At 38.8% G+C, this 18,051-nt stretch overlaps 1 protein-coding gene across 1 annotated transcript; it reads right to left on the bottom strand.

The window, feature by feature from the left end:
• Positions 1-2,052: 2,052 nt before the first annotated feature.
• LOC100693731 (CCR4-NOT transcription complex subunit 6) lies at positions 2,053-17,953 on the bottom strand. Its single transcript, XM_019367002.2, has 12 exons — positions 17,787-17,953; positions 16,642-16,763; positions 16,133-16,319; positions 15,772-15,857; positions 15,101-15,205; positions 14,839-14,907; positions 14,022-14,179; positions 12,512-12,666; positions 10,823-10,977; positions 10,386-10,619; positions 7,215-7,417; positions 2,053-7,064 (listed from the first exon to the last, which is right to left on the bottom strand). Exons 2-12 carry the CDS (start codon positions 16,751-16,753, stop codon positions 6,849-6,851), a joined length of 1,680 nt encoding a protein of 559 aa, XP_019222547.1. The 5' UTR covers positions 16,754-16,763; positions 17,787-17,953; the 3' UTR covers positions 2,053-6,848.
• Positions 17,954-18,051: the final 98 nt, after the last annotated feature.

Here is an 18,051-nt window from a genome sequence, read left to right as displayed (position 1 = left end):
AGGTAATCCTCTGGCTCCATCATGTGTCCGTGAATGTTAATGCAAAAAACTGTCATCCCCAACCTACTTAAGGTACTAAATGTTAATGTTAAACTTTATTGATCCCCAATGGGAAATTCTAGTTTCATTTGCTGTTCTGGAGGAAAACCAAAGGTCAGTCTCAGCTAGATAACAGGACCCGCGGCGCTGTTAACGGTTTAGTGTCTTACTAAAGGACACTTCAGGGGGTGAGCGCGCTTGCTGAGACAGGTGCTTCAACCGAGACAGTCCTCCTCGCCCCACAGTCTGGAAAAAGTGTGTCACAGAGAGCTGTGAGTGTGCAGGTTTTAATTTTGAGCAGATATTCACATATTCTAATGAAGCTGGAGGAAGGCTTGGCTGGAACAAAAACCTGCAAACTTGCATACCCTTGGGTCTCATAATCCAGCCTTCGCCAGCTGTGTGACACACTTGCAGCTACGGCAACAACTGCCACACGATGCTCCTGAATCTAGTTTGAAAATATTGAATTATCACCTCACTGTTGCAAGCCTGTACCGCTCAGTTTTGCAGTTTTAAAAACCCACGCCTGTCTATAGAGAGCCACAAACCGAAGATATCATAGAAAAAAGTATTGAGTGATTCTTGTTCTTTGAAAAAAATTGATGCTTTCTCCACATTATCAGGTGGGGTGACAAACATGGCGTGCTTTGAGTATCTCACAAAAGTGAGTACACCCCTCACATTTTTTGTAAATATTTTATTCTATCTTTTCATGGGACAACATTCCAGTTCTCCATGATGACATAATGGAGCTGGTGGATGTAAGAGACCTTGCGCTCCTCCACCTTCCATCTGAGGATGCTCAATAGGGTTTAAGTCTGTAGGCATGGTCTTTTTGGAGGTATGTTTGGGGTTGTTATCATGTTGGAATACTGTCCTGTGGCCCAGTTTCTGAAGAGAAGTGATCATGCTGTGCGTGAGTATATCACAGTACATGTTGGCATTCATGGTTACCTCAGTTAACTGTAGCTCCCCAGTGCCAACAGCAACCCTCATGCAGCCCCAAACAATGACATCCCACCACCATACTTGACTGTAGGGAAGACACACTTGTCTTTGTACTCCTCACCTGGTTGCTGCCACACACGCCTGACACCATCTGAACCAAATTCATTTATCTTGGTCTTTGCCATGATGTGCAATGTTGAACTTCCTGTGACCAAATTCAACACACCTGTTCCCCATTTGCATCTGAGACCTTGTAACACTAACGAGTCACCAGGAAGGGAAACCGGCTGATTGGGCACTATTCGGACATTTTCACTTAGGGGTATACTCACTTTTATTGCCAGCAGTTGAGGCAATAATGGCTGCATGCCGAGTTATTTAGAGGGGACAGCAAATTTAAATTAATTCAGCTTATTCAATTTATACAGCACCAAATCACAACAACAGTTGCCTCAAGGCGCTTTATATTGTAAGGTAGACCCTACAATAATACATACAGAGAAAAACCCAACAATCACATGATCCCCTATGAGCAAGCACTTTGGCAACAGTGGGAAGGAAAAACTCCCTTTTAACAGGAAGAAACCTCCAGGAGAACCAGGCTCAGAGAGGCGGGGCCTCTGAGCCTGGTTCAACAAAGTGATGATACACAGCTCATTATCAGTGAGGTGGTGGACTAGAGGAATTGGAGAAAAATGAATGACGGGGGTCTCCTACAATTTCAAAAAAACAAACAAAAAAAACCCCCATCAGGATGGACAGACCACACTTTTGCTTTTCAGAAGACGAAATTGCTTCATTTTCTCTCAAGTTTCATAAATAACTGACATTGTTTAAGCTATAATATAAAATATAATCTCTGACTTTCTTCCTTCAAAATGTGTGGAGCCGTGAGAAAACTATATATAATCTGAGCCAGTGATCTCCTGTTGGCAACATCTGTAACATCTGATGAAGTCACCAGCCGAGGAAGAGGAACAGAAATACGCAAGTGTTAACCAAAACCCGAGAAAGGCTGGGAGGAAGTAAAACGAGGGAAGAAAAAGCAGGCACGACAAGGAGAACAGATATAGAATTTATTTTCCAATATCCATTGCAAAGAATAAGAGGTGACACGGCTTGAAACAGATAATACAGAATTTATTTTCAACCAGAAGTAGGAAAATACATAGGTAGGTGTAAAGGAAACGAGCAGAACCTGTAGTCAAAGAAAAAATAAAAATAAAAGAAACGAAAAATAATAAAAACTAGTCCAAAGAGAATTGAGAGGACGGCTAAGGGGGTACAACGGAAAGCATTGTTTACCATTCAGTTTCATTTTAAAACAGTATGTGTTGATTTGAAAACAGCTGCCTTGATTTCTCATCTGGGTTAATGGACATTCTACAACATTGTGCAAGTGTTTTTGTCTTTTTTTTTTTTTCTCCTTTTTTTGCTGGTATTTCATGAATGGTAAACAATAGTTGGTCCAGTGCATAAACACAGTGACACAGATCAATATATGTACTCAGCTGACTACAGATAGACAATCCTGATCATTGAACAACTACCACTAGATTGGCAGGGAGAAGGAGATGAGTAAATATACAAGATGGATGATAAAAGAAGAAAAATGCTGTTCAGGTAACCTGGAAGGTTAAAGATGGGAGTTTTAAAAATAATTAAACAACCACACTGTGAAAGATGAAATAGCTACATATTCCAGGTAAACATTTAAAGAAAATCTGAATGTGTTTGAATGTTTCTGGGTATTATTGCCAAGTTTTTAGGACAAAAAAAAGAAGGGATGCATCTGAAATGAGCCGTCAGGTTGAGAACTCAAACTACAGCATGAAAACGGGTGAATATGTGGTTCAGGAAAAGGACAAAAGTGCTTTGTTTTCCTTACAGCCCTACATTTCATGAAAACTATGAGCTGGATTAAAAGAAAGAAAAAAAGAAAGAAAAAAAAAAAACCCAAAACAAACAAAAAAACCCTGAACTGGATCTAGACTGGAGAACTGAACTACGAGCAGCTTTGGTGTGCACCCATGCAAAGAGACGCAGCCTGGGGAGAAGGTTAGAAAGAAAAAAAAAATATACAGGGGAAAAAACTTTTAAAATCTCTTTACACCTAAAAATGAAACAATGTAAGGAAGAAAAAGGAAAAGCCAAAAAAGTGATTAGTCACTGGGGCTTACAGGGTGTCACAACTCAGCTTTGATTTGACAAGATTCAGTCTGAAGCCATCTGTGGTTTAACGAGAAATGATGAAGAGGACGTTTTTGTCAATAGTAGCTAACTAGTTTGACAGATTTAACCACTGTGATGTACGAGAACAGAATGAGATAGACTAGTAGCACTCAAATCATCACAGGACCAGTCTAGCGGCACATCATTAGCTTAACATGTTTTACACCTCTCACAAAAGAATCGAAAGACACAGAAAGAGAAAGGAGAAAAAAAAAAAAAAAAAAAAACATAAAAAAGTGTTTTCTAGTACTGAACTGCAGCCACTAGAAGACAGCTCTGCTGCCCTAACCTACAAGCACTAGCACTCTCCTGCTAGTGCCATGCAAGATCCAAAATAAAGCTGAAATGTAAAATAAGAAGAAAAAATTAAAACTGCATATCCCTGTGCTCAAAGTCGTGCTGTTACCAATGATGCAGGGATTTGTTTTTCCTTTTACCCCCACCAGTAAGCTCTCCATCCTTCACTGTGGGAGGCATTATCCAGAACATTCAACTTCTGATCAACCCATCAAAGACTACGTCTCATGATTTCTACAGAGGATTTGGTTTGTGATGGGATGAGTCGAACGGGGAAAGAAAAATTGAGTTTAAGTAAAAACAACGTAGCAAACATAACACCATCATAGAATTCATGATTTACACATCAACAAACACAATTCAATCTGTTAAGAAAGGAAACATGAGATACATCTTTTATTCACACTTTACAAAAAAAAAAAAAAAAAAAAAAAGAATATTTAAAAAAAAAAAAAGCTACCCTTTGAATCTACTACAATACTAATGCCATTCAGGAAAGAAGAAGACAAAAAAAAAAAACAAAAAAAAACAACACATCCATTAAAAAAAAAAAAAATTATTAAAAAAAAAAAAGACCAAATTTATTCTTCTTATTTAGGTGCTTCCCTCTCGCTTTAAAACCTGAATTTCAATGCATTTAAAGTAATGAGATCTTTACTACAAATACAGCAGGGAAGGGAGTGAAGGGAGCTGCGTATGAACCTACTAAGTGCTTCTCATCTGTATAAAAGCGTGACTGTTTGAGTAGCCATCTTGCTTGTGACAGATTTAATTCATTTTTTAAAAAGATGTATCAAATTCATAAGCAACAGGTTAGCCCATCCTAAGTTTGCTGACCCTCATCCCTTGTTTATCCAATAGCGGAGAAAGGAGGACCTTCAACCCTTTCCAAATTATAGAGGGAGGGGAGGGTCCACAAATGGCACTATAGCTGCAGTAATAAGGGTAGGAAAACTATACAAAGTGGTTGAGCAAAGGGGATTAAAAGATGCAGCTTGTGTAAGATAGTCGAAAGGTTAGAGTCCAAGATGGGCAGTTTAGGGTGAGAGGTGTTAGGTTGATGGACAGGCTTAGGGAGGTTTCAATTGTGGCCGGGCAGGGGAAAGCTAGGGGCTATGCGTTTCTGGGGGCATGGGCATGGAGCTGTGTAAAAAGAGAGCAAAACATGAGCGGATTTATAAAGACAGGAAACCCTACTCATGTTCCTAAGAAAAGGAGAAAGGGTTGGTAGTGAAAGCATACCTGATTACTAGAGAGCTTAATGAATAGCAAGGATATACACATCATCATAACATTGTCACAGCTCATAAAAAAGGAAAACAAACAACAAAAACCAAAAAGGACATAAAATCTTCACAAATGTCTCAACAGTATTTAAAAATAAAAGGAGAAAAGGTTGTTCAGGCGTTCGTTGCATGTAAATAGTGCAAGACAACGTCAACTGCTACAGTGAGGCACGATGTACATATATGTGGGGTTTATATAGGTTTTGCCAGTTACATCACTATTGAGCAAGTTATAGAAATGAACAGATGTAACTCATCCTTGCGTATCCTTTTGTCAGAAGTGATGGCAGCGGTGTGGATCAATGGCTTTGTTAATGGGCAAGAAGCAACAGTTTACTCAGTGTCTATTTACATCTCAGCAAATGCCAGCAAATCATTAAAAAAAAACTGCAGAGAGAAAGGGGAAAAATATACCGATGCATTAATTACAGTTAATCTCAAGGAAGTGCAAAGTTGTGACAGCGAACGCCTTGAACAATCTCTTCTTACGTCTTTTGTACAAGCTGGTAATATCAATTCATCTCAACATTAACTGGATAAAAATTTAGCCTTAGTTTACAATACAATCTTTTTTTCTGATCATAATTTACTCTTCGTACAAAAAACGCCAGAAAACAGGTCTTTTGTGGTTCATATACAATCATGTAAAGACTGAGTCTAGATTTCTATTCTGTACAAACACTTGTGAAAAAAACCACGGCTTTGTGTATGGAATTTATGGCTGGGGAAAGTCACTACTGGCCTCAGTGCTACAGATCTGCCTGCAAATTACCTGTGTGGTGTTTTTGTTTGTGTGTGTGTGTGTGTGTGTGGCATGTGTGGAGCTGGATGGCAACTCCTGACAGTGAGAGGAATGCTGGTTTTATTCCCGTGTATCGGCCGTTACTCGCTGTCCCTGCCTAAAAGCAATCAAGACAAATATTGGTAATAGCCCCCACTCCCCAATCGCTTTGCCCATCAGCCTAAATCCCCTCACCGCTTGGTCAAAAAAAACAAAAACAAAAAAATAAAAACAAAAAGGTGACGCATGGGCCACATGAGCTCCTAAGCACAAGACTAACCTAACAGCTATACAGGCTGGGGTGAAATTGTCAGCAAACAGGATGGTAGCATCTATCAAATTTTCACATCGTGGCTTTTCAGCACTACACACAGTCTGTGTGAATCATCAAACCTAAGCTCGGGATTCTTGTTTTCTAGGCATCTGTGGATTTTGGTAGCAGTACCAGGTCCAGGGTCAGAGGTGTAGACTATCTTGTAGCACCACGGGAGGCCATGACCACACAAAAGGCCTCAGCACCACAGAATGACAGCAGGAAATCTCACCTCATACGAGCTGCGCTACATCCGCCTCCTGGGATACTTAAACTACCAGCAAAAAGCTGCTCTAATCCCAACACATCTGCCTCAACAAATGTGTGTATCCTAGAAAACCGATCATGTAAGCTGGCTGCCCAAAGTGTAGGGGAGAACTAGCACAAGCAAAGGATGGAGTATTGAGACTGACAAGTCTGCTGTCTTTGCTGGTTTCAGGTTTATACAGGACAGACAGACATGCAGACCATCAGCTATGGAGCTCTTCAGTGGAAAGTCATTTCCTTCAGCCAAACAAACAAACAAAAAAAAAAAAAAAAGTATCCCCCCTCACTCTTAAACCAAACAGTGCCCTAAGTGACAAATATGAATGAGCTACCATCCCTTCTTATTTTAAAAGACAGAAGCGAAGTGTGTAGGGTTGGTGGATTTTGAGAACAAAGGGAGTCCAAAAACACAAAATATGGTACACGAACAGGACTGAATTGAGCAGTTAAAAAAACAAAACAAAACAAAACAAAAAAAAAAAAAAAAAAAAAAAAAAGAAAAATATAGAATATCTATAACATTATACGAAATCCCTGTCAGCCAGACCTCACTGTATGAATATTTTACAGGTTGTGTTTGAATGTCTTCCTCCTTCAGTTTGGTGGAGGGAAGAGCTGGTAGTGGGAGGAAGGAGGAGGGTTGAGAGGGAGAGGCTCCCCCTGGTGGTTAGGCAGGGTCTCACTACCTGCGTGTCGGCAGATGGAGCCCATTCACCTGGGGGGGCACGTTGGGCAGGAGCAACTCCAGCTGAGCAAAGAGGGAGAAGTGGTCAGAGGGGATGTGTGGATGTGGGCAGCCGCTGACATTGTTCTCTACAAGCCAGTGGTGGTCCAAAGGGCCCAAGATACCCAGCACGTTCAGGTGAGGCTTCGAGTAGAAAATATAGTCGATGACACCCTGAAAAGGGAAATAGAGAAGTGACTTTTGCACAGTTTTGTTCAAGAACAGACTGGTCCTCAATATCATTAAAAAACAAAAAACAAACAACCAAAAAAAAAAAACCCCAAATACATTTAATATAAAAAAACATCACATATGTGCAATTACCTTAAAATCGAAGGTGTAGTTGGTATAAGGCATCAGGCCGTTCTCATAGGCGCTCTTTAACTTGAAGCCGTGGGTGATCCTGCCATTGGACGTGCTGTTCTTGCCATTGCAATTGAATCTGGTCAGACAGTCGCTGTAACGGAGCTCCTTGAAGTCCTTATGGGTGCAGTCCACTCCACCAGTACTCAGGTACTCCACTACGCCTGAACAGAGAAGAACTGAACCATCAGCATTTAAAAACAGAAACAAACAACAACAACAACAAAAAAAAAAAAAAAAAAAAAAAAAAAAAGAGAGAACTTATCCCACTATGAAAATATTTTTAAAAATTAAAACAGGTGGCAGAACATAGAACATTTTTTATTAGTTAGGGGAAAAAATAAATAAATAAACTCTGCACAGTTTGCAAAGAGACTCCATTGTTATTTCAACTCAAATTTGACTATAGTAAAAAACTTAAATATATTGCACTACTGTATGCAGTGAGCAGGCTAATAATTCTGTTCACCACCACAAAAAGGCAAATACTGATGTAATTTATGTTTATATGAATGCCAAACGCAACAATTATTTTCATCTATTTATCCACTTACAATCAAACCCATTCTCAATTGCAAGGCAAGAGAAAATTAGGCAAAACAAGGTTGTCAGCATCTTTAAACGTGCCAGATTTAACCATCCTTTACTCGCTTCACTGAGATATGTTCGGCAGCAACAACATTAATCAGCTGTTAATATAAACTCAGCCCTTCACTGGAGGCACCTCAAACACCCTCAAACCTGCCTGGCATGAAGGTTAATGTGCCAATGTGTCAGAAGAATAAAGCATAACCACTAAATAGGCTAATAATAGAGTCTTTTAACCACTGTACAAATTTTACTGGACAGTTTTAATTTATCATGCTTTTTAAAAAACAAAAACAAGAACCTTTGACTTAATGTATCCCTTTATTGGCAATTAGATTTTCCACTTAATAATCATGTGGAATTCATCCACTTTGTTTACTTCATGTTCTGATTTTTTTTTTTCTAAGAGATCAAGCCCCCCCCAAAGGGAATAAACAAACAAACAAAATAAACCCACAACTATAAGAATAAATAATTAATTAGATAAATAAACTGTGGCCATAAACACCTGAAGAGCAACATTGTTTGGTTTGATATTTAAGTATTATCCTAAGACAACTCCAACAGTATTATTTATTTAATTATTTAAGATTTAGAAATATACCAAATAATTATATTAGAGAAAATATTTTGTAAATGGTATAACAAATAATACTGTTAGGAGATACTAAAAGATCCTTACAAATAGGGCTGGGCTATATCATACCGTTCATGGTAATACCGGTGTAATTTTGGGCAACGATAGGAAAATGAAATATCGCGATAGAATGTGGGTAAAACGCGCATGCGCAGTGCCTATGTTTACATATGCACATGGCGGCGACGCAGAATGAGAAGAGCGAAAGTGGATCGTTAAATCAAACGGATGAACCAGAATTGGTTTGTAAAAATGCTGCAACTTCAGTGGTGTGGAACTGGTTTAGCTTTCGTCCGTCAGACACACAACAAAGCACTATTTTTGGTAGAGCATGCTAGCGGGCCGTCGTTATTACCGTGTTGTTTGGAAAATACGGCACACTTAAAATCAATCCTTTGATTTTTCTGAAAATCGACAGTGCCCCTTATAATCCCGTGTGCCTTATGTATGAATTCTGGTTGCGTTTACTGACCTCGAAATGATTTTATGTGGTACACGGCGCTCGAATATCTGTCAAATGTTTTAGTACGACTTTGCTAAGCCACGAACCCGCACCGCTTGTTGGATTGTCGGAGCATTACGGCTATCGTAGGCGGGCGCCTCGCGGAGTGATACGTACTGTGCTTCAACATAATATTACCGTATTATGCGTGTATAACCTCTTTTTAAGTTTTGTGGATATTATACATGGTTATGCTGAGGATATGTCGGCCAGTTTCCATTGGAAATGCCTTTTGGTTAAACTGTCCGCAAGGAATTTGCACTGTTATATAAAAATGTAACTTTAATGCACATAAAAAACAGCTGCTTGTTTAAGTGATGGGGTTTTTTGCACTAATACAGTTGTGGAGTTGTAAAGTATTTTGTCTAGTGTCAATTATATCGTCAGTTATATCGTTATCGCAAATTTTCAAATGTATATCGTGATAAATATTTTTGGTCATATCGCCCTGCTCTACTTACAAACACTTCTATTTTTAATTACTACCGTTTTACATTGTGGTATTTTTGCAACAAGGTTTTAATGAGTACAAAGTTGTAAAAACATTGCTTTAAGCATAATAATAATAATAATAATAATAATAAAAAAAACAAACAAAAACCACTATACTTGACAGTACACAATTTTATGGACAATCTGTGCACTCTACATAAAATATTTTCTTAAGAGCAGGTCGAGTACAGCTCTTTTAGGGCTGTGCAATATGACCAAAATCTCATATCCCAATATTAAGACGTCTATCGTCCGATAACGATATAAATCACAAAAATGTAATATTTTCTGTAAATTCTGTGAACGTCGGGCAGCTCGACTTGCGTGAAGTGTTTCCAGCTGGGCGTCGCGTACCTGGAGTCGAGTGTTTTAACTGATGCATGAAACGATACATTTTTAGACATAGGTTGTAACGGCCGCCGTTTTCTTTGTGAGTATTTATTACACAGCGTGCTGCGGGGAAAAGCCTGTTCTAACGTTTGAGTCTAAGGTTTATTTTTTAGCACCTGACGGCTCTTTTTTGCTTCTCATCCGTAAATACTCTGCATCTTTCACGTGATTCAGTTTATTTTGAAAAGTCTCAACAGGATCTTGAGCTTTATTGTGAAAGGTTTATGTGGAAAATAAACAAGCGGACACGAGGTGGTTTTACCGTCGTTGTTGCTAACGACAACACATAAAAACAAGCGCTTGTCCGTCTGTAGTATGGTTATATTAAATATAAGAGAAAGAGAGAACTTTGGGAAATTAATATAGCCACTACAGTGACCATCAAAATAATGAAAAAAATATTGCCGTTTATTTTGCAACACCACGAAACAAACGATAGCGTAAAATGAAACGATAGACGTTTTTATATCGTCATCCGATATATATCGTTATATCGAACAGCCCTAAGCTCTTTCCTACTTACCCGAGTCAGGCAAGGAGTTGAGGTCAGCGCACAGAACCACTGGAATGGCATTAGTCTCGCCAGAGGCAGAGGACAACTTGAGGCTGCGTGTGGCCTTATCCACTATGCTTTTCACCTCTGACAGGAACATCATGGTCTGGACAAGCTTGACATCAGAATACTCTGGGTCCCAGTGCATGTGAGCATTGGCTACAAGGAGCAGCTGCTTTTCCATGCCATGGAGAGACTTACCAGCTGAAATGAGTGGCAGAGAAAGAAAGGGGGGGCATGTTTAACAGGGCAAAGTGGTACTAAGAGCATTAGGACAAACTGAACACACTGCCCTTGGCATAATCATCACCAAAATCCTCTGCAATACCACTCTTGAATAAAATTCAGCAAGAAGAGGAATTTGTAGTACAAAGGGCAGAACTGTCTGATCTTAACAGTCTACTCACAGGAGAGCTCCATCATCTCTTTGCGGACTTCAAGCAGTACAGCTACCCCAATGTTATCCTTTGTCATCACCCTGTTCAGCATAGCCTCTGAGCCCTCGGAGTTAGCCATGGCCAGCTGGTTAAACTCCACTGTGTGCTTCTGCACTGCACTGAACCTAAAGACAAACAGGGGGAAAAGGGCTACTTCAAACACTTTCTAAGCAGAGATGAGCAGAAATAAATAGAAAAGTCATAATATGTTGGAAATACAACGTATTAACAGGTCCATAGAAATCAAAACCTGACATATTTGGCATTTCTCACATTCACTTTGTGTGATACTGGCAGCAGCCCCCTTGGGGAGGGGGGGCTGCTGCACTTCAAAATACACAGCCTGATGAATAGAGCCTACCCACTGACATATTATTTGTAATCAAACTAAAATAAAATTAAAAACAAAATCCATAAATATTGTATTGGTCTGAATGCTACAAAGAAATACGCATACTCGTCCTCTGACTCTACACCCAACTGGATGCCTTTAGACTTGGGAACTATCTGAAAACCACTCAGCCTTGTTTGGGAACCCAGGTTTCATAACAATTTATGATGATTCACACAAAAATTCAGGTCACTGTGAGAGCACAAGAGGTTAGAAGAACCAAGATGATGATCTGGATGTGAGAGCAGCCAAATATCAATCAGGTAAGGTTTCTCATTTCATGGTCTTGCTATCAGAAGCTTTTGATCACCTTACTGAAGGAGTTCAGGACCTCAAACCTGAGAGGTTGGGGTTAAAATTATACATGAATGGTGTGTTTTATATATTTATTTATTCTTTTAAACCTCACTGACTTCTAGTGTTACTCAACTATATTCTCTCATACTGCATTTTGTGTGCTTTCTCTGGTAAATCACAACTTCTCCAAAAGAGACAACTGGAGGTGAGCAACAATTATTTGAATGCTAATAAAAGCTACATGTAAAGCTTTTCCTGTCCCTAGAACAGTTTTAACAAAATGCTAAGAGGTTTATAATTTCAGTTTAACCTTTTGTTGCACATATTGTCTTTATGATGGAACTTTTTGATAGTGATAAAAACATTACTACTATTAGCTGCTATATGAATAAACCTTTTAGCTTTCATCCAAGCATTACTAAAGACAAACTACATTAACCACTAAAGACTGAAACAAGACTACACATACCAAAAGAATAGTTTCACTTCAAGTTGAAAACAACAGTTAAACTTTAAGTTAAGCTAAAGCTAGATTAGCCTTTTTGGTAATTGCATGATATGGCTGATGGCATCACTGTCTGGAGACTACAATAAAAACCTAATAGACTTTCTCCTTTGCAGTGTAGTTAAACTGATAAGTATTGCTATGCATATCTTAAGTATTGGTTACAGTTTCCCAGTGTAATAGACTGGACTTTACAACATGATATTTCATTTCCTTCTGAGAACTACTGCATCCACTTTGTGGACACTAGAGACAACCTAACAGGAACATCGGTCACTCAGACAACCTTAAGTGACGTCAGGTTTAATTGAGATTGTTTTATCACTAAGCACTGGCAAACAAGGAGATTGATTTATTAGTGAATATAGTGAAGCAGTTTCAATCTAATTCACCACAGGAACTCAAATCACTGCCAGCTATTAAGCCAAGAAATATTTGCCACAGGACAAAAACTATAGACACATACTTTTCTGTCCTGTAAAAAATTGCACATCCATCCACGTGCTTTCGATCCGACTCAGACATAGTTCTGGCTCGTGACTTTGGACTGAAGAACCCGTCGTATCCTTGCTCCTTCAGCTCTGGCAAGAAGAAATTGTAGTACTGCTCTGTCTCAACTTCCTGCAATTAACAGCAAAAAACAAGTCGCAGGGTGAACAGGAAAGGCTGTTATTCATGGAAGTACATCAGTTAACCCCCTCTAAAGATAAGGCCATCTGGCTACATTAGACATTTATTAACAGGATGGGTAAGAGACAGTGTGTGATAAAATCAAAAATACCCATAAAAATCTGCACAATATAACTAATGGTGATCTTTGGGGATGACACTGGAGGAGGAGAAACATCTTTGTGCGAGACATAATTTAAAGCGCTCCCAATAAACACTTCTTGGGGTATGTACACATTTGAAATGCAATACAATTCCCACCTTTTTATTCTTTTATATCTAAAATTTCCAAAACTCATTTAGTTTGTATGTTTTATTTGTATTTTTTTGTTTGTTTTCACAAAAAAAGTGTAACATTTTAATTTGACGCAGACTAGAGTTTACATATTAAAGACTTTTCTGTTTTAAAATCTGGTTTTGAGCTTACACAGTTTTACAGATGGAAAACATAAAAACTAGATTACAACACTGATAAATGATAAAACTGAAAGTGATACCAGAAGATTCAGGTTCAAGGAAAGTAAGACAATAATATAATTTAACCTACATGTCCATTGAATAAATATCACCTGAAAACATCACAAATCTCTGCTGCTTAGAACTGGTAGTCAATTTAGTATTGATGATCATGCGCCAAATTAAATGTGCCAGGCTTGGAACAGATTCCCAGAAACCAATACAAGTCTCTCCAGCTTGTATAGTTTTGCCTTTTAGCCGGCATGACCCCTCCCAAGAATAGCTGCTACATCCATAACAAAACATATCTCAAAACTAGTTTTACTTCACTCAGTATATGTGCTTGTCTTTACCCCTCAGCGGTCCTAAGACAGGTTGCAGAGAAAATAAAAACCCATCTAGTGGTGTCTTTATAATGAACAGGTGGTGTATTTAAAAATAAAATAGATAACAAACAAATGGGAAAAAAAAAAAAAACAACAAAAAAAACAACGAATTAGGCCTCTAACAAACACATAAGGATCACTAGTTCCAATAGAAGCATCTGAATATTTAGCTGCAAACAAAGGTCTAATCTAAGCACTCAACCACAAAAGAAAAGTTTGCAATTTTTTGACACTGTCCATTAAACTGAACACATCACAATTTTCACAACTGTCAACTGAACATAGTACTCTTATTAGAGTGTTAGCATAACAATTTAAATGTGATATTGTCAAAATAATGAGTGACAGAATTGTGTGTTTGTGTGTGGTCATGAGAAAATTTTTGACCAATTTCTTGGATCCATTTCATAGAAAACAAAATAGAAACAATTAAGAGACCGCGAAAGAAACTTTGACATCTCTCACCTGCAAGCTGATGATATCTGCATTGCAGCCCATGATCTCCTGCATGATGGATTTTTTCCTGTACTCCCAGTTTAGAGCCCAAGTGGGGCAATAGCCATATAGCTGACGTGTGGCATACTTATCACACAGCACATTGTAGCACATCACAGAGAACAATGCTGAGGAGACAAACAGGAGAAAAACAAACAAAAACATCTTATCAAACTGTGCACACAGGTACAATTAAACATACATTAAAAAAACAAACAAAAGAACCACAAATCTGCAGTTGCTTGCAACAGTAAAAGAAAAAAAAAAAAAAAAATGCTGAGTAAATCTCATCATTACAGAAAGCACTAAAATCAACTACCAGTACATCTTCAAACCAGGAATCAGATCAGCTGTTCTTTTTGACTTGTTTTGCTTTGCTTCAGCAACCGAAACAACGCTTATACAGTATAGACTAAATGTGGATGCAAGCTGGATCCATACTAAACTACATCAAACTTTGTGCTTTACATAACTGTAGCTTCCAGACTTGATGTCATCGTTTACAAATCCACTACCAACTATTGTAACCTGATGACACAGTCTTCTCTGGACTGTATACTACTACGAGGACACTTGTGCGCAGTGTACATCTTTAACAGGTCTGAGCTGTCTAAATGAGTTGCAGTCTGAACCACTTTTTTTAGGATCTACCAAATATTTGTGGTTTAAAGCCACAGTGCTCAACTGATCACTGCATTGCATACCATCCTGAAACTCACAACCACACAAGACAAAAACCATACAGGTATTTCTGTTCAAAGTCATGTTGTGTGTATTTCGTTCTTACCCGAGGGCCGTGCTCGATCAGATTCCTGGAGTGTAATCCACGACCGGGATGGGGGTTGTTCTGTTGGCACTGAGTTTATGGAAAATGGTTCAGCGTAGGGATCAACATGATATTGTCAAACAGTGATTTATTTAAAGAAAACACACACACACACACACACACACACACACGATCTGTTGAACCTGCTTCCTGATTTACCTTTTCAGTAAAAATGACAACATATGCTGACAATTCTCACAAAAGCAAGAGAGGGGACACTCACTGCGCTTTATAGCCCCCGCCAGATTGTCTAACAAGTAGCTCAGCAGCCTCCGCGTGCCATCAGGTTCCTGGTAGAGGCTCAGAATTTCTTGTGCAAGTGGGTTTCCTGTTGAAGGAAAAGCAAATCAGGCTAAATCATCAGTGTTTCCCCTACCCGAGACCTCCTGGGCCCCCAACTAAACATAGGAGGAGGGGAAAAAAAAAAAAAAAAAAAAAAAAAAAAAAAGGGACACAGAAGTACATATATATTTATTATTTTGTACATGTCAATACCACATGTCATTACTAATGAGCATTTGTTCATTTCCGCTTGAGTCTCAACTGTACACGTGTTTAACCATGTACTTCACTGAAAATGTACAACCCCTAACCACCCACCCACACGAGGAAATCAGGATAATGTTACTCAAGTGGAACATTTAGGTTACTGTACATGCAATGAAATGTTGCCAACAGGTGTTACTCTGTCTAAAACAACAGTGTATGATCCTATTTCAAGTTTGTCTTTAATAACAGAAGAAAATGATAACATAAACATCAGTTGCCACCACTGCCAATTCACCCTCTACTGCTGCTGCATTCTTAGAGAAATAAAATAAATAAATAAATGAATAATAAAATGGAGGGATTTCCAGTCCAGAATGGCTACAAAAACATTGAAGAGCCACTCACCTTTCAACCCCAGTGTTTGTAACTGAAACAGTTTCCCCAATTCAAATGGCAGAACCCGCAACTGGTTGTTATTTAAAAGCAGTTCCCTGTGGAGGGCAGATGGGAAGTGGATCATTAGAAACTAAAGTTCTAAGACTAAAATTAAATACTTAAAAATCTTTGTCTTTCAAAAACATTTTCCGAAAGTCATTTAAAATTACAAGCATTACTTGACAGTGTTAAACTGATTATGAATGTAGCCTTTTAAATTAAAGTGAGACATTTCAACAGATGGGACAAGAGTGACAACAGTGGTAAAAATCAGCAGCATAAAGGAAATCGTCCTTTATAACCCAATTTAGGATACAGATTTATCACTTACCTGAGAGACACCATGTTGCCGAGCTCTGCCGGCAGGCTCCTGATCTTATTGGATGAGAGATCCAGGTACACCAGGTTGTGTAGTTTGGCAATGTCTGGCGGGATGCGTGACAGTGAGTTGTCACTGAGGTGCAGGGCAGTGAGGTGGGTCAGAGACCACAGGGCTGTGCTGAGACTCCTTACTCTGCCTGTGGCGAAAATGGGAAAAGGCCAAACAGGACAATAAGTCCAAGAATCCAACTCTGTTTTCACAAAGATAAATGTGAAAGAAAACTGTTCCCCACTGATACGAATAAGTCAAAACAGGTGAGCTGCTTTCACAGTGGAGAAAAACAAAACAAAACAAAAAAAACTTGTTTGCAATATTTCTCTTTGATAGTGAGGATTTAGTAATTACTTGTTTGCAGCTGTGCAAAGCAATAGAAAAAAAAAATATATGAGGGGGAAAATAAATTTAAAAACCCCCAAATGAGATATTTACACAAGCACAAACACCATGAAGATACTCACCACTGATTTCCAGCTCAGCCCAGTATGACTTCTTCCCATTTGCTGCCTCCTCGCTGGACATAATTGTGTACATCCGCCTGGGATCCGGCGGGTCATATTTTTCCTTGGGCATTCCTGTCACACTAGAGAAATAATTTATATTTTAATTTTTATTCACCAACAGACTAAAAGTATATTAAAAATGAAGTTCAAGCTCATAAATGTAGCCTGAAATAATCCAAACTAAGTTTGAAGTAATGTGTCTCGCTCATCAGGTTAGCCTAGGTACCTGTCGCGACCAATCAAAAACTACAAGTTTTTGACCAAGATGTGATTAAAGTCGTAAGTTTCCGTTTACTGGTTATAAAGCAATGAGTGTCCTTCATATGGAGCTGTTAAAATGTCAAGAGCGCCCTATAAACACCGTGATTTCGCTGGAGTTACATAATTTAACAGCGTAAAAAAAAAAAATTACAACTGTAGATCCATATTTTCCACGCCAACTTGAAAAACTAGGCTCTTAACAGTGTGAAGCTTTAATTTGTGCAATAATGAAACCACGTTTTAAAAAATTAGGTTAGCCCTTTTTTTCCCCTCTTAGTGACGCTAACTGATTAGTCTAGCTTAACCTAATTAGGCAGCTATCGAACTATACATAACAAACGCTAGTTAACAAACTAGCTCGCTTGCTAGCTAGCACGATGGAAAACAGACAAACAAAATTTACCAGTTAGCCGACGCTAACGCCCTTTTCAAGTGGGTAAATGGATAATACACTAAATAATATTAAAAGATAACGTGCACTCTCGCTTTATATAATAGCAAAACACTGAGTTGCGCATAAACACTAGGCCACGCAACAACGCATTAGTTAGCTGCCATTAGCTAGCTTCCACTAGCAAGAAGCACTATCACGGAGATAAACAGAGGAACCCAGTGCACACAAAGCGACAAAGCTGGACTTGAAAGCAATTGTGAGCTATTTAGCTTAGCTTGTGTTAGCTTATTGGCTAAAAGCTAACATCCTAATTATGTGAAGCTGACCGACTTCCTATTAAATAAGTGCCATTTCGGAAAATTACGGCAGCACTCCTAACATTCCACATAAAATTTTGATCAATTGAGTGAAAATGGGTGCGTTATAACAGAAAGGATTCAATTTTTACCTGCAAGAGCATACCAAATCGCGAGGACGACTGCGTGTTCTCTTTTGTTTTCTAGCTACTTCTCACCCGTTTCCGCTGCTGTATCATGGCGACTGTAAGGATTTTTTTTTTTCCTCTGCCGATAACAGCGTCTGATCTTATTGGTCAGCGTGTGGAAGGTCCAACCAGCTGTTGAACCACAATAAATATCAAGTGAGGAATGATGGACCATGAGATGGAGCGGCAGAATACCATTATTCACTTTACTGTGGCTTATATTGAAATC

Source organism: Oreochromis niloticus, linkage group LG2, assembly GCF_001858045.2.
Source record: "Oreochromis niloticus isolate F11D_XX linkage group LG2, O_niloticus_UMD_NMBU, whole genome shotgun sequence".
In the NCBI taxonomy this organism is placed as follows: Eukaryota; Metazoa; Chordata; class Actinopteri; order Cichliformes; family Cichlidae; genus Oreochromis; species Oreochromis niloticus.
Note: the sequence above shows the minus strand (reverse complement) of the source record. Positions and strands in the feature narration are given on the sequence as shown.

Excerpts from the sequence above, each read along its gene's own strand:
- LOC100693731 (XM_019367002.2), bottom strand. The coding sequence starts at position 16,753 with ATGCCCAAGGAAAAATATGACCCGCCGGATCCCAGGCGGATGTACACA. Across the intron at positions 16,320-16,641 it reads GGCTGAGCTGGAAATCAGTG|GCAGAGTAAGGAGTCTCAGC; the intron begins GTGAGTATCTTC and ends TTTTCGCCACAG. Across the intron at positions 7,418-10,385 it reads CAACTCCTTGCCTGACTCGG|GCGTAGTGGAGTACCTGAGT; the intron begins GTAAGTAGGAAA and ends TTCTCTGTTCAG.